Genomic DNA, 15,987 nt, shown 5'->3' with positions numbered 1-15,987 from the left:
CAAAGTGCAGTAGTCATAGTAACCAGTTACAATCCATAATGTACAGGTTTGGCTTCAACAAGGTGAATGCTGATTGGTTGCTACGGGTGAAAGCTCATTGCACATTACTCTTTTCATTCTTTACTGAATTGAGCTTCATATTTACACCTGGCTTCACAATAGATACTATGAATAATAACAATAGGTATTTATAATCAGATAAATGAAAGAATGAGACTGGAGAATGCCAAGATACAAATACAATGGCTGCATGCCTCAATCCATGCATTTCATAGTGCAGTGTGGTAAAAAGAGTAAGCTTTAAAAAAAAAAAAAGATAAGGCATTTAGGCTGCAAAATGAATCCCTATCCCCCTATTATGTTCATAGTACACGCAGAAAGAAGTGACCAGCACTTCACCAACACAGTAGCACACTGCTTCTAATGTTAGGGATACTAACGCATTGCCAAATATGTTGAAACTAAGATGCATTTTGTTAATATAGGCTCAACATGAGATATTAATTTTAGTTAAATACTCTTATTTGACTCATTTAGTTCTATGGAAGACCTATGTCAATGCAACTCTGTAATGTCACATATCCCTGTGGCATGCAGAATGTTAAAAGGGGCACTATAAAGCAAATGGATTGAAAAGATGTAAGGGCATGGAGTGTGAAATCGTTGTACCTGGAACTCATTAATTATCTTATCTCTCTATGGATGTGAGACATACAATTTAGATTGCTTTGCTTTGATGCAGATATTAGTATTAGAGCCATGTGTGATTTTAGCACAGCACAGAAGTCTGCAATTGAGATCTCATATCAAATGTCCACATCTATTACAAAAAATGACTGGAGACATATATGGCATTATGACATGCACATATTAACCATGTTTTGCATGTAATGCCTACAAATTAGCAACATTTAACATATTTTCTCATATCTGCAGCGGACAAGAGGTAAAATGAAGTTTATTGAGATCATTGACTGAAATAAGTACAGATATGAAGGTGATCATTACTGAATATAAAAGAATCAAGCATGACAACCAGTGTACCTCTTGCAGTATGGTTTGTCATAGGATTAGACATATCTGTCTTTGGTTCTTATAGAAATTTGACTGTGGTGATAAAATTTGACACCTACCTTCTTTGGGTGGGCGTTTAGCTTCCTTTGAAAGGTTGCAGACCTGTGTGGCTTGGAGCTCCTGGGTCAGACAGCCTTCAGTCTGCTCATTTAGGGGTAATATAACATTGTTTAGAGAAACCAAAGACTGGTCATCTATTCCCCATTCTCCCAAGTGCTGGGGACAAGTGCATTTTGTGTACATAATTCCGCAAAGCTCTGTTTTCCCATTCTCCAATTTCAAGCAGTTCTCCAACCAAGTGCACAGGACATGACAGCCAAACTGACTAGGGCTCACCTTGTTTAATACCAGAAACTCCAAAAAGGATTTTTGATCTTCTTCCCTTTTATGTAATCCAACAAAATCAATTGGGTATATCCGACGTAGCTGGATAAAATTTTTATCATAGTGCAGAAATACAAAGGCATTCCTTGTATTGCACAATTGCATGATAGAATTGTTGTTCCTCAAGAGATCCTGAATTTTTTCGTATGAGAAATGATCAAACTGATAAGCCAAAAGAGAAAAGTTTGAGCAGCTGAAGTCCTTTTTGGAAAATTTCAGGTAGATGCTATATTTGGTTGGATCTGGATTTTCCAACGTCCAGGTGCAGTTGGTAAAGTTTTTGGGAAACATTTCACTTATCGAATACGATCCATAAATGACTCCTTTGACCAATGTTGAACACCAGAAGTCTTGGGCAGAATTAAAACCAAACATAACCAGTAGATAGGTGGAAAATATATAAATCAACAAATTACGAACAGCCTTCATCCTATGTCATTTGGCCTGTAGAAAACAAATTAAAATCAAAATGCAAGTTGAATTCTGCAAGCATTTGAAAATAGGGCCCCTGACAATACTCTAGACAGCTGTTTTCAAGACTCAGGCTAGCTTAAAAATAAACCTTTTCAAAAAGAAGGGCGAGTATATATATATATATTTATATATATATAATTTTTTTTTCAATGCATGGGATTGATTTAATCGTGTGCAAACAGTGCCACCATGTGGACATTCACTTTATACCATTTTTTAAAAGTCTAGAATAATATTTCATAAAACATTACTTTGTTAATTATAAGGCTACATCTATGTAAATAATGAATAGACAAAACCCAGGTCAGAGGCAACATCTAATAAATAACCCAAAACCATGTGGCGTTTTATGTAATCTGAATTCAGCTTCTGTACAGTTACTGTATATGTTTTTCTCTGCAATTAAAATACTTGTACTGGTAGAATTTTACAGCACCTAGACTTACCCTACTATATATATATATATATATATATATATATATATATATATATATATATATATATATGCGCATTACAGGACAGTGAAGTGTGAATCAGGATTTTTTAGCAAGCATTTTTTTACAAGGTTAAAATTCCTTTGCCAGTGTACACAAAGCAAGTATATATGGATATGCATTCTATAAAAAGATAGGATGCTCTGATTGTTTAGGTGATAGTATAGTACATATTAGCAAATTGACACTGATGGCTGCCTGAGTGCAAACACACTCCAGATTCAGCTCCGCACACATACCCATGAAATGCAATCTACAATGACATAACCTCTTGGGATAAAGTGCTCCTGTGAATTAATTACTCTGCATGGTGCAAATGCTAATGAGACCACTGTTTAACACCCAAAAGTAGTGCACTTAGGTAGAAATCAAGCAGTTAATTACTTCTGAACATATTGTCTGCCACAGCTTTATGTGATTTTGCAGATGTGCTCTTCCATAACCAAAGCCATGTTGCATTCATTTCCTCTATCGAAAACTGCATACAAATGACTCCTATCCTTTTCTGCCTCCCTTAGGTAGATAATAAGCACATTGACATCCAGACATTGATTATTTTTTAACTCTTAGTGCTCACGTCTAAAAGTGAACATGAAAGAAGTCATGTCCACTCAAAGTCAAAGTTGCTTACAAATGAGAGAAAAGAAAAATGATTGCCACGCTTTTACTTCAGGTCAAAGTTAAATCTAAGTATTAGCCTGTTAGTGTGCTCCTGTATCACTCAGGAAAGAGACATCTAGGCATTGGAGTTTGTCTGTCTCTGCCTAAAATGCACAAAGCTGTTCATCAACTCTGCTCTATGTATTTTTATAGCGGTCTTCCCAGTGATTATTTTAAGGTGTCAGGTTAAACATAAGACTAGAATCATTCGATTGACAGACAAATAGAAAAAAAAAATCCTTACATTAAAGTCTATGACTTCCGAGTGGTCTAAGAGCTGCCTATCAGCCGTACTAAGAGCAGCAGATTTCCATAGGAACAGAGAATATTCCTTCTCCAACGTGGACCGTAAATTGAATCTGTATTTCACATTAGTTGCGATGGCATCTTTAAATCAAGGCTGTTGGGAAACATGCATGAAATGGCAGAAGACAACAGTTCCCTTGTATTTTCCCTCTTGCATGCAATGCAGTTCTGCGCAGTGTCATTCAGGTTAGTGTAGGCGTTGAGTGCCAACGTGACACTATCTAAATTATCAAATCAGTCACCAAATCTCAGAAATTCTGGATCATTTAATAAAAAAAAAAAAAAACAAAGTGAATGAAGAGACGTTTCCACCTGCATTTTGTTGCATCTACTTTCTTCTTCCAGCCATATTAGCGAGGATTACACTTACAGATGTGGCAATCATGAAATGTTTACCCATGTTTTCACTAGCAAATCATCCCCTTGGGTTTTTAAACTGTCCAGAGATGTTTAATTATTCTCAAAGGATCACAAGAGGCAGCTAAGCCGATCTTGCCACCCGCCTCTTTCCTTTAAAGAGATTCAGCTGTCGTCTCCCTGGAACACAGAGCATCTCCCATTTTGTCAGAAATAGTTTATCTAGAGAAAACAAACAGGCATTTTAGTTTGGATATTCCCCAAACAGATTTTTTTTTCTCCAAGTGTCACTATGTTATCGAAACATAGACGGCGCCTTGGCTCCACTACCTCATTTTTACATCTGAGACAAGCATAGATTTCCTTTATTTTAACTTCCTATTAACCTCTTCAATCCAGCTAGGTATACAATGGGATGTTCTGTAGTTCCTAAAGGTGGGAAGAACTAAGAAGCATATTGTACATCTCTTTCCGACAGCACAACGCATGATGTGCCTAAAGGAAATGTACTCTACATTAGCCTATAATACAGGTAGTTGTCTAACTTTTAGAGCCGCAGATGGCAGTTAGCTTTATTTTGTACTATATTCATGTAAATTGGAATTCTCTGAACCTGCAGCCTGTTTCTGTAATGCCCAACCTCTGACTAATGGAAGCAAATCCATATAAGACAGGTCAGGAAGTAGACACATTTGAGCCTTACCTTGCAATCCAAATCTGTGGCTATCTCTGTAGGACACTAGCACAGGCACACGTTCCAAAAGCACCGAAGGAAATCCTCCTTTTCGTCAGAATCCCTCACTCCCATTTTGTCTTGATCACGTTGAAATCAGAATACGAATCCTTCCATAGAATAGCAATGAAATCCCCAGTGGGCTTTTCTTTACAAACCACAACAATATCTCCCCCCTCCCTGAAACCTTGCAGAATTACAGAAAGTGAGGCAATGATGCAGTTTTGATAGAAGGCTGATAGAAAAGAAAGTCAAACATGACAATCCAGTGGCCAGGCAGGCAGAGGAATACTGTAGCTATCGGATGCTGATGATGAGTAGAAAGAGGAGGCTGGTGCTGCTGATTTGGTTATTCTTTCGTCTTTTTTTTTTCCCTCCCACTGAGGTTGAAAAAAATCCTTAGCTGATGCTGGAGAAATCTGTTTAAATGTTCAGATTACAGAGGACAAGAGGGAAAGGAAGGAGAAGCACAGAAGCAGCGAGCCTGCGTATGTGCCTGTATGTCAGCTTCACTTAATGTTATACTCTTGCTAGCAGGAGTAAGGGTCTTTTGGTGAAAAATTCTCTTCCTTTCTTCTGTTTTTTTTTTTCCTTTAAAGTATTGATAATGGGGAAGCAAGCTACTACAATAATCCTTGCCTGGTGAGGGAGGGAGCTGCTTGAATGCTGTGAGAAGAAGCAATGCAGGGGGGTAGAGACAGACACTGGAACAGTGTGAGCGTGTCAGTTTCAGTACAGGACTGAAAATACATGTCACAGAGCCGTTCAAAGCAGGCAGGTCCTCAAAAAATGTTATTTTCTCAATCTGAGAGTTTTTTTTTTTTTTTTTCTACTCTCATTCCCCACCTCTAAGCTGAATATTGCAGACTGTTAAGAGCAGCTTTGGGAAAAAGGGACACAGAAAGCACACCGATTGAGATCATAGCTCTTAACCATTTAAATCCCCAGGGCTGGAGACAGTGCAGCACAAAGTGGATATACAGGGGATTCGATTCACTGAAAAACCTGTGGAGGGAAATCATTTATTGAAGACTGCTCCTACTAATGCTCTGCAAGCAAGTGATAGATGTATGAGATCAACATGATGACTTGATTGAAGATGGGATCAGGGAGGAGCTGCAAAATTCCCATATTAGAGCATTAGGAAAGTACACACATGATGAGTATGAAACATAGTGATGGAATTCAGGAGGGAATCTGACCCTTTCCCACATACAGGATAAATAATAATACAGCCATAGGGAACTGCAACTGTCCTAAGAGTTGTCAGCATGACCCCCGCTGCAGATTAATTGATACAGGGCTGGAATGAAAACACTCATCAACCTTCATACCACTGTCTGTCTGCCTGGAAAACAATAGCAGTTTTCTCAGCAAGGCTACAATTAGCATTGTATTTGTTCTTGCTTTGTTTAGGTTGGGAGGAAGGCTGAGCCAGGGACTCTAAAATGATGCATTGTGCAGAAAAGCTTGCTGGAATAGCATTCTTAACCCTCTGAATGCTGGGAGGCCTTCAATTTCTAAACAATGCATGCCATGCTCTGTGCAGTCATGTGTTTGATTTGATTGTCTTCACTTTCCATTTATCCGGCATCTGAATTCTCTAAGGATATTTGAACGGTTGACTACATTTTGAAACTATGAGCAAAGTATGTCTTATAAAGCAATAGGGAATTCCATCTGCACACAGACTTCCCTTCCTATTTGTAAATTGCAAAAGGCTCAATGCATTTAATGGGAGAGATTTGCAACCAAGTGCTAGTCTGTGCATTAATTTAATAGATACAGCAGAGCAAAGCGAGTGTTCTGTTTGTGCCTCTTCTTTTTCCATGCTCTGAAGTGACCTGGCCACCTCCCTGGACAATATTGCCTGGATGGAGGGTAATGGATGGATTCGATCAAATCCAGGGTCACAACCTGGTTAATAATAAAAATAATTCCTTTCATAACATACCGAGCATTCATTCTGTAGGCTGTTTCTTGAAGTAAGGGAAAATGGTCATGTTCCAATTTGTTATAAACTGTGAGTAAGAGTGAAGCCATTGCTCCAGATCCCCTGTCTGTGTCAAATGGAACAATATTTATGTCCTCCAAACTCTAAATCTTTATCACCAATTATAAGCTAGTAGCCATGCTTAATTACTGTGACCATAATTGCCTAAGGCCTTACCTCTGCAGGACATAGGTCCCAAAGGAAATATTCAATACAACATCTATACATTTCCTTCCTTAAATCAGATAACACATTTTTAGAATACCAATGTGAAATGCTACATTTACAATCAAACCAGGGCATTACAGATCACCCTTTAAGGTCCATGATATTTTTTTCATCACTTAATTCCCCTACAGCCCATGCTATTTATGTGTCAACTTTGATTTAGTGTAGCAAGTGATGGTTTTATTATACCTTTCCACGCTGTGCATCATATAGAAAGTACATAAAAAAAGGTTAGGTTAGATGCATTCATACTTAGTATTACCAAATGAGGTAGTGAGTGATAAAGGCTTTTCATTTTAAGATGCTACTAGCAGGGCACAACTCATTCACTACTGCAGACGTTGGAGCTTTTGGCGCTATATCTACCTGAAAGGCTGTAGGTCTAAATGATTGTACACAGAAGGGAATTGCTAGTGTTGAAAATAGGTTCATGTACTAGGAATATGTGACCATCTGGTAGTTACAGACAGAGAGCGTGCAGTTCCCCAGCAACTATATCCATTAAAATCATGGACTGCCATCAAATGTTAGGAGTCTTAATTGATATATGCCTCATGGATAGCAAATGTTAAAAGTAAGGCAATGCATCAAATATCTTCTATAGCTAAGCTGTTTACTCTTACTGCCATAAGTAATAATACCTGACAGCTGCTTTCTTTATCTGCTTTGGGATGATTTATCAAAAGAAAACATATTTTATTAGTAGCATAGATGTGGTTACCCATAACAACCAATCTGATTAAGAGAAACTCCTAATAGATATTTTTATTTGCATACATATTACATCTTACATCAAGTTCTTCCAACATTTAATTGCAAACATGGAACACATTATTCATTATTCTGAAAGCTGGAGTGAAGGTCTGTTAGAAATTCTGTATATAGCCCTACTGAACAAATAGACAGTTCAAAGACCACGTGGGATTGGCCGCCCAAAAACCCTCACATATACCAAGTGAAGTGAACAGCCTTGGAAGATGCACATAGATTAAACAAATCCACTACCTAGGTTTTTACTTGCAGTCCTCCCTTCTCTACACACTTTCAGAAGTGCAGATTGTGTTATTATTCTTTCGTCATCTATCAGCATTACACAGGAGTGAGTGGAGAGGCTGCAGTTACAGTGTGGGAGAGCTGATTAGAGGAAAGAACCCCCTACCCCCCCCCCCCCACACACACACACACACAGCAGAAGAATTGTGTTGTAAATAGACAAGCTCTGTTCTAAGCTCTTACCCCTTCCCTTCCGACACAATATTATCTCATGTGTCGGGAAAACTTCTCAGAAGTGACTCACGCTAATAACAGAGGAACGAAGCACCAGAGAGAAACAACACTTAGAGCTTTGGATACAGATAAGTAAACATTACAGATATATATGCTTAGTTCCAAATCCATTACTGGGGTTTACAACCACTTTAACTGCTAACAGGAAACAGGAACTTTTTATTATTCAGAGAAAATACATAGGTGCACCTCTGCATAGAAACCAGTCAGCTTCTGGGTTTTATGCCTCACTCACATTAAATGTGACTTTGAAATTGTGCAACTTCATCTGAAATCGCAGAATTTCAAAGCTGTATGTCAGTGTGACTTCAGGTGTGACATGGAAGACATCTGTGCTGCTTCATGCACAGATGTTTATGCAAGTCGCACCTGAAATTACCAAAAGTAGTGCAGGAACTTCTAATTGATGCGGCACGGCAAAGTTAAGGTCGCGTAGGTTTGCTAATAGGGGGCAACTTCTCATGCGATTCGACCTGTCAAATTGCATGACAAGTCAATCCAGTGTGAATAGGGGCTTATTGTCAAAGCTTAACTACTTAACGACCGCCTACCGCAGATTTACTGCAGTTGGCACCCGCTCCTGGGCAAAGCGACATAGGTCTTCGTCGCTCGCTCTCAGAAGGCTGGGGGCGAGCGTGTGGGGGTTTATGGGAGGTGTTGGTATGGGGCGCTACCACCTTGCACAGCGAATTACTTCGTTGTATGTGATCCAAAAATGAAAGTGCACAGTGCTTGTTGGTGAACAGGTGTTGTGCAAATATTAAATGTGCAATACAGTGCAGATTTAAAATTAAATTAAAATTATAAAAACGGTAGTAATCGTGTAACAATTGGATTGTACCGTGTATGTATCATTCATCGGATGTAAACAATCATATAGTGACCAGTGCAAAAAAGTGCTAAGTGCAATATAGGTGATCAATAGATACTTTATTGTGGCCTCCTTTGAAAGAGGAAACTGACATCCGTGGTGAATATTACAAAACACTATGCAGTGTAAAGTGAGAGAGTAAAAACGCCTGTTGCGCGTGTTAGGAGTGAGAAGTGCTACTACCGTGGGTAAAGCACTTACCAAAAAAGTCCTCTCCCTTCTCACTCTAATGTACTGTGTCTCCCTTCTCCTGATGCCTGTAAGAGCTGGTTGTTCCGTGCATACAGTTGCGCTTGCATCTAGGGAGTCAGTATACAAAAGACCAAGAGAGCTTCCATTGCGTAGTATAGTACAGTATTGAGGGAAGAAATTAGCATCGACTCACTGTTAGGAAGTTCACCGTCAGCTTGTTTGGTGTGTCTCCAGTGTTCGGCCGCGCGGTACTTCCGCGTTCCACCGGCCGGAGCCACCTAACCGGAAGTGACGTTGACGCTGCTTTGCCGCTCTACGCGTTTCGTCAATGCGACGTCATCTGGGGCGGTACTAGGCTACGTACTCCCAGAGCTTATATAGGCCTGCGTATCCTAGCGACCATTATGTGTACCTCCGCCATCTTGGTACCCTCACAGCGAGTCATACCGGCGGCCATCTTGGTATCTTTGGATATAATGGTCCGCAAATGCCGGATACCAGGTTATTTGTTTACATCACGTGAACTTCCTTATACAGCGGTCCCCACATATTAAATGCATACATCTCATAAACATAAAGTGACAGTAATTAGTGAAAAAACGTGCCATAAAAGTGCTGAGAGATGAGCCGAGTGGGTGATCCGCTTTTTAATAGAGAGATATAGATTGTGAAAAATGTGAAACTTTTATTATGAACACATTAAAAAATTAAAAATTAAAAATGAGGATAAAAATGAAAGATTAAAAATATATATAAAAATATATAAAAATATATAAAATATATATAGAAGTACTCGATGGGAGGGACATATCGAGTATGCAAATTTCAGATAAATCCATAGAGGGTATTAAAACCATACTATCTAAATGGGACTGAGCGCCCAACAGCATGGCCTCAAGTTCCATTAATGGAGGAGAGGAGTTAGGTAATATGTGTGGAGGAGGAGCCATAATGTTTGAGTTGGAGGAGAAAAATTACAGACTTATTATTGTGTTGGAGCAACCATTGCGGAGGGATAAAATATCAGCATAAAATTCCAGCATAAAATTAAAATAAAAATAAAAATAAAAAGAAGAGAAAAAAACGATATATACGCATAAGTTCTGGTGCGTCAACATGCCTTAGACTGTGAAACCCATAAAAAACACCCAATCTAAAAATTGTGGTGGAGATATAAAAATATAAAAGTGCATGGGCTCACATGTCTGAAACTGCATAAAACTGCATAAAAATGCATAAACTGCATGGGAACCAGGTCCCCTCTAGAACTTTTAAGATCACGAAAATCAGGAGGAACATAAAAGAAGTGCTGGATATTAGATGTTCTTAAAAGTACTAAAAAACATAAAAGGCCATGGTGTTAAAAGTCAGTGATAAAACAGTTTAGATCGATGTCTATATTAAGGCCTTCAGGCTGAAATGATTGCAATAAATATATCCACTTTGTCTCATTGCGGGATACATTGATTTTCTTGTTGCTGCCCCTCCAGTCATTCTTGATTTTGTCAATTGCATAAAAGGTCATGACTGAGGGGTCTTTTGCATGGGCTATCTTAAAGTGACGTGACAAGCTATGTTTGTCGAAGCCCTTCTTTATATTTTTCACATGTTCCCTTATCCTTACAAACAATGGACGGGTGGTTCGACCCACATACTGCAATTTGCACGGACATTCCACCACGTATGTCACATGCGTGCTAGTGCATGTGATGGTTTCATTGATTTTATATTGCCTTCCTGTTGATGTAGACTGGAAAACGGTTTTCCTTCTTTCTTGTGCTCTGTTTGTTCTGCATGGTAAACATTTCCTACACCGAAAAAAGCCTTTTAGATTTGTTGGAAGTTGCACTTGTTTGGGGGGGTCTATCACATTATGCACCAGTCTATTTCTGAGTGTGGGTGCTCTTCTGTATATGAAGTTTGGCTGATTTGGTAATATTTTCTTCAATGTCTTGTCTGCTTTCAGAATAGGCCAATGCTTTTTTATTATCTTCTCTAGTGCCTTATGTTGCCTGTTGTATCCAGTGAAAAAAGCAAATTCCATGTTCTTATATTTGTCTCTTTTTGGACCATTCTCTTGTATCATTTCCTCTCTCTTCATGCTCATTACTTTTTTCTTTATGTTAAGCAGTTCTTTTTTCTTGTACCCCTTTTCCATAAATCTTTCAATAAGCATGTCTGCTTGTATGTTGAAATCCTCTGGGTTGCTACAGTTCCTTCTTATTCCCATTAATTGGCCCTTTGGGATGTTGCCAAGCCATTTTGGATGGTGGCAGCTTGTTTTTGGTATGTATCCATTTCTGTCTGTCGTTTTGAAAAAGGTCTTGCTTGCCAATATTCCATCCTGTTTGAAGACCTCAATATCAAGAAATGCAATTTTTTGTGCATGCCAACTGCCCGAGAAGGTAATACCATAGGCATTGTTGTTAATTTCATTGAAAAAATTCTGTAGAGACTCCATATCCCCTTTCCAGATAAGTACAATATCATCTATGTACCTCCGGTAGTATCCAATATTAGGCCTTGGTATACTGTAGATTTGTTCTTCTTCCCATTTCTGCATGAAGATGTTCGCCACGCTCGGTGCATATTTTGCCCCCATAGCCACGCCTTTAACTTGTGTATAGTACTTTCCTTTGTGCCAAAAGTAGTTGGAGTTCATGGCTATCCCCAGTCCTTCCAAAATGAAATTGATCTGTTCCTCCCTCATCTCCGTACTGCTATGTAGTGCCCACTCTACTGCTTCTAGACCATCCTTCTGGACAATATTTGTATAGAGTGAATTCACATCGATAGTGACTAATAAATCCTCTTCTGCAATCTCAATGTTTTGAATCTCTGATAGAAACTGTTTGCTGTCCCTTAGGTAGGACTTCCCCAAGGGCACTAAAGGTTGCAGATACTTGTCCAGGTATTCACCAAGTCTGGAATGCAGGGAATTGATGCCGCTGATTATGGGCCTACCTGGTGGTTTCTTGTCATCTTTATGGACTTTGGTTACATAGTACATGACCGGGGTTCTAGGTGCTTCTGGACAGAGATATTTTGCTTCTTTCTTGTTCAGAATACCCATTTCTTTACCTTTTTCCACGTATTTGTGTAGTGTTTTCTCATAATTTTTCTTGGGGTTTCCTCTCAATTTGATGTAGGTGTCTTCCTTGCTTAATAGGTTTTCCATTTTCTCCTCATAGTCTTTCTTGTTTAAAATCACTAGTCCTCCTCCTTTATCTGCTGGTCTGATGACCACACCTTTTTTCTTTTCCAGCTTTTTTATGGTTTCCCAAATGTTTTTCTCTTTCTTGTTTTTTATTTTGAGTGCTCTTATTTCCTCTTCTACCATTCGTTTGAATACTTCCAGATTCTCATTCTGGATATTCTTAGGGTTAGTGGTTGAGCGATTCTTCAAGTTAGTGTGTCTATATGGTGTGTCATTTACACTTGTTTGTTGATTTTTCTTAAGGGCAAAGAATTTCTTAATGTTGAGCTTCCTTACGTATTTTTGAAGGTCAATATATGCCTCGAATTTGTCCAGATTCTTGTCTGGTGCGTACTTAAGACCTAGATCCAATATTTTCAACTCCTCCTCATCAAAAACTGTGTTACTTAGATTAAAAATTCCTGCTCCTAATGTTGCCTTCTTCTTTTTCTTTGTCCCTCCTCGTTTTCCTCTTGGTTTACGTTTCTGTTTTCTTGGTATCCCTGTGTGTCTTCTCTCCTCGTTCCATTGTTCCATCCTTGGTTCCAAGGATTTCTTCTTTGTCCTCCCTGTGGGCCTTGGTTCCAGGTTTGGTGCCATCCGTTCTCTCTCTGTTGCCTCCATTGTCCTGGTGGGCGGTATGGTCCTCCTCTCCCTCTTGGTGGTCTCCCTCTGTTGCCCCTTGGAAAAAAACCCCTCCTAGCTGGTGGGGGACCTCTATAATCGTATTGTGGTTCTTGATAGTTTTCCAGAGGCGAGTAGCTATTGTATGTGGACACATAGTCCCTCTCATCCCTAGAGGGTCTGTTGTGTCTTATATCCCTCTGTCTGTTGGTTTCTCCATTTTGTGTTTGGTTAGTGGGCCTGAATGTGCGTTCCCTCTGGGGATTTCTGGTTGTGCTGACTTCCCCTCCGACGGCGCGCTCCCGCCCTCACTCGTCAGCGGGGAAGCCAATGCGTGTGTCAGGCGGCTCTGCTTGCCACCTGACACTCTCGATCATTCCCCGCTGAGAGAGAAGGATGGTCGGCTGTTGTAAACACAGCCGCCCGTCCTTCTCCCTGAAATGATAATAGAGATCATGTGATCCTTCTATATAGGATCACATGTCTCTATAGTAATTTCAGAAGCAACGCCCCCCCCCCCTCCACAGTTAGAATCACTCCCCTAGGCTCATATTTAATCCCTTGATCACCCATAGTGTTAACCCCTTCCCTGCCAGTGTCATGATTACAGTAACAGTGCATATTTTTAGCATTGATTACTGTAGTAATGTCCCTGGCCCCCCCAAAAGTGTCAAAAATGTCAGTCCGGGGTCCAATCTGTCCACTGCTATGTCGCAGCCCCGCAAAAAATCGCAGATTGCCGCGATTACTAGTATAAAAAAATTACATAAATCTTTCCCATAGTTAGTAGACTCGTATACTTTTGCGCAAACCAATCAAAATACGCGTATTGCCATTTTTTTTACCAAAAATATGTAGCAGAAAATAAATTTGCCTAAAATGTTAAAAAAATTTGATTTTTCAATTTTTTTTGAGAATGTCATATAGCAGAATGTGAAAAAATATTGTTTTTTTTTTTTTTCAAAATTGTCTCTCTTTTTTTGTTTATAGCGGAAAAAAATTAAAGATTACACAGGTGATCAAAAGAAAGCTCTATTTGTGGGAAAAAAAAGGACATACATTTTGTTTAGGTACATTATCACACGCCCTCACAATTGTCCATTAAAGTAACACAGTGCCGAATTGCAAAATAGGGCCTGGTCTTTAAGGGGGCAAATCCTTCCGGTCTTAAGTGGTGCCTACGCTATAGCCGAAAGTGGGTTACGGTGTGGGCTTAAAATGCCGGAAGGGCATACACTGTACCGATTATGGCCCTTTATCCAATGGAAAAAAGGGGTGCATAAACTGCGCTAACCAATCAAGTGCATGAGCTGCTGACACAAACAACTGACAAAAAGGTTGATGCAATGAAAAATAAAATAAAAGTGCAGCACTAATTGGTGAGGAACTGCAACAGTTCTCAATACAAACAAATAAAATGACATATGTGATCAGTAAATGTGAAAATCTGTAACTGAATACAATCAAAAAAGTCCATATAGAGTTCACAGTGGTAAGTGCAAGTGGAGTAATCCAAAACAGAGAGGTGAATCTTGATACTGATATCCCATCACCAACACCAAACAAAATTGCGCTCACCAGATGCTGTTGACCCTGAATACCATATAGCATGAGGGTCAAAAAGGCTGTTAGGATGGTATAGGATTCCTGAAACGATCTGCAACCACGGATGTCTCCCAGGTGTATATCCAGCAGGGTAGGTAGAAAGAATCACTCACAGAAATCCAGACCCATGTGGAAATAAACCAAAGGAAACAGACATAATGTAAAACCCAAATAAAAAGTTTATTAAAAAAGGGGAATAACACTCACAAAATTTCCAATGGTAAAGGCAGAAACAAATGCAAGTCTGGCTAAACAGGCACGATCCTGATGTATTTCGTCCCACAGGACATTCTCAAAGGATTTGACCAGCAAGATATTAAGGGATCCATACACTTATAAAGGCTCCATAATTGATAATTAGTGAAAAAACGGATCCCACCTGTATTAAGCTGCCAGGCATCATAATCTTGATAGGATGAGGCGGCGTGTGTGTCAAGCCTCTCTTTGGAATTGACCAACACAGCATAACATCACTTCTGGTCTGCACAGGAAGTGAGGTAGATTTTGGAACTGACCAACACAGCATAACATCACTTCCGGTCTACACAGGAAGTGAGGTAGATTTTGGAACTGATCAACACAGCATAAAATCACTTCCAGTCTACACAGGAAGTGAGGTAGATTTTGGAACTGACCAACACAGAATAACATCACTTCCGGTCTACACAGGAAGTGAGGTAGATTTTGGAACTGACCAACACAGCATAACATCACTTCCGGTCTACACAGGAAGTGAGGTAGATTTTGGAACTGATCAACACAGCATAACATCACTTCCAGTCTACACAGGGAGTGAGGTAGATTTTGGAACTGACCAACACGGTGTTCCGTGAAAAAACCATACCCATGAAAAAACCATACCCTCGTCACTTCCGGTGCACCTACGGAGGGTATGGATTTATCACGGTAGTGTGTGTAACGTTACACTTGCGGCGGTTACATTAAAACAGCTCGGCTGCAACATGAGTCATCTCCGCTCCTATCCCTGACACTTCCCTGATCTCGGCTACTAAATATAAAAGCAGATCACGGAGCCGAGATCTCCGTCATTTACATTTCATACACCCGCCGCCGCTTTTATATTTATTAGCCGAGATCAGGGAAGTGCCAGGGATGGGAGCGGAGATGACTCATGTTGCAGCCCAGCTGTTTTAATGTAACCGCCGCAAGTGTAACTTTACACACACTACCGTGATAAAACCATACCCTCCGAGCATGCGCACTTGTCAGCTCCTCAGCTGTTCAATTATGTATCCGGGGCTGTGAGCATGCGCACTGCAACGCTGCTCAGCTGTTCCTGACAGGAAGTGACGAGGGTATGGATTTCTCACGGGGTATGGTTTTCTAACGTTAGAACGGCATAACACCACTTCCGGTTTACACAGGAAGTGAGGTAGATGCACATCACACCCGGAAGTGCTGTATAACACTGTTGTATAGCACATATCTAACCAGCTGCAGACAGAGGCTCGGCATGTAAACAAACACCGCCCCCCCAGGAGACAGGCA

General features: G+C 39.9%; 1 protein-coding gene across 4 annotated transcripts in view; it reads right to left on the bottom strand.

The window, feature by feature from the left end:
- Window positions 1-5,201, bottom strand: part of ADGRB3 (adhesion G protein-coupled receptor B3) — a 1,221,611-nt gene extending 1,216,410 nt beyond the window's left edge. Inside the window, exons 1-2 of one of the 4 annotated variants that reach the window (XM_082251903.1) lie at window positions 4,453-5,201; window positions 1,134-1,902 (exon numbers count right to left, since the gene is read on the bottom strand). In XM_082251903.1, coding sequence (XP_082108029.1) covers window positions 1,134-1,887 — 754 coding nt within the window. In that variant the 5' untranslated portion in view covers window positions 1,888-1,902; window positions 4,453-5,201. Of the gene's footprint in view, window positions 1-1,133; window positions 1,903-3,330; window positions 3,717-4,452 lie in introns of those variants that run through there. The other 3 variants (XM_082251901.1, XM_082251904.1, XM_082251902.1) reach the window with 3 other exon arrangements.
- Window positions 5,202-15,987: the final 10,786 nt, after the last annotated feature.

Source organism: Pelophylax lessonae, assembly GCF_965119305.1.
Source record: "Pelophylax lessonae genome assembly, chromosome: 3".
Taxonomy (NCBI): Eukaryota; Metazoa; Chordata; class Amphibia; order Anura; family Ranidae; genus Pelophylax; species Pelophylax lessonae.
The sequence above is the reverse complement of the archived record's forward strand: the minus strand, read 5'-3'. Positions and strand labels throughout refer to the sequence as shown.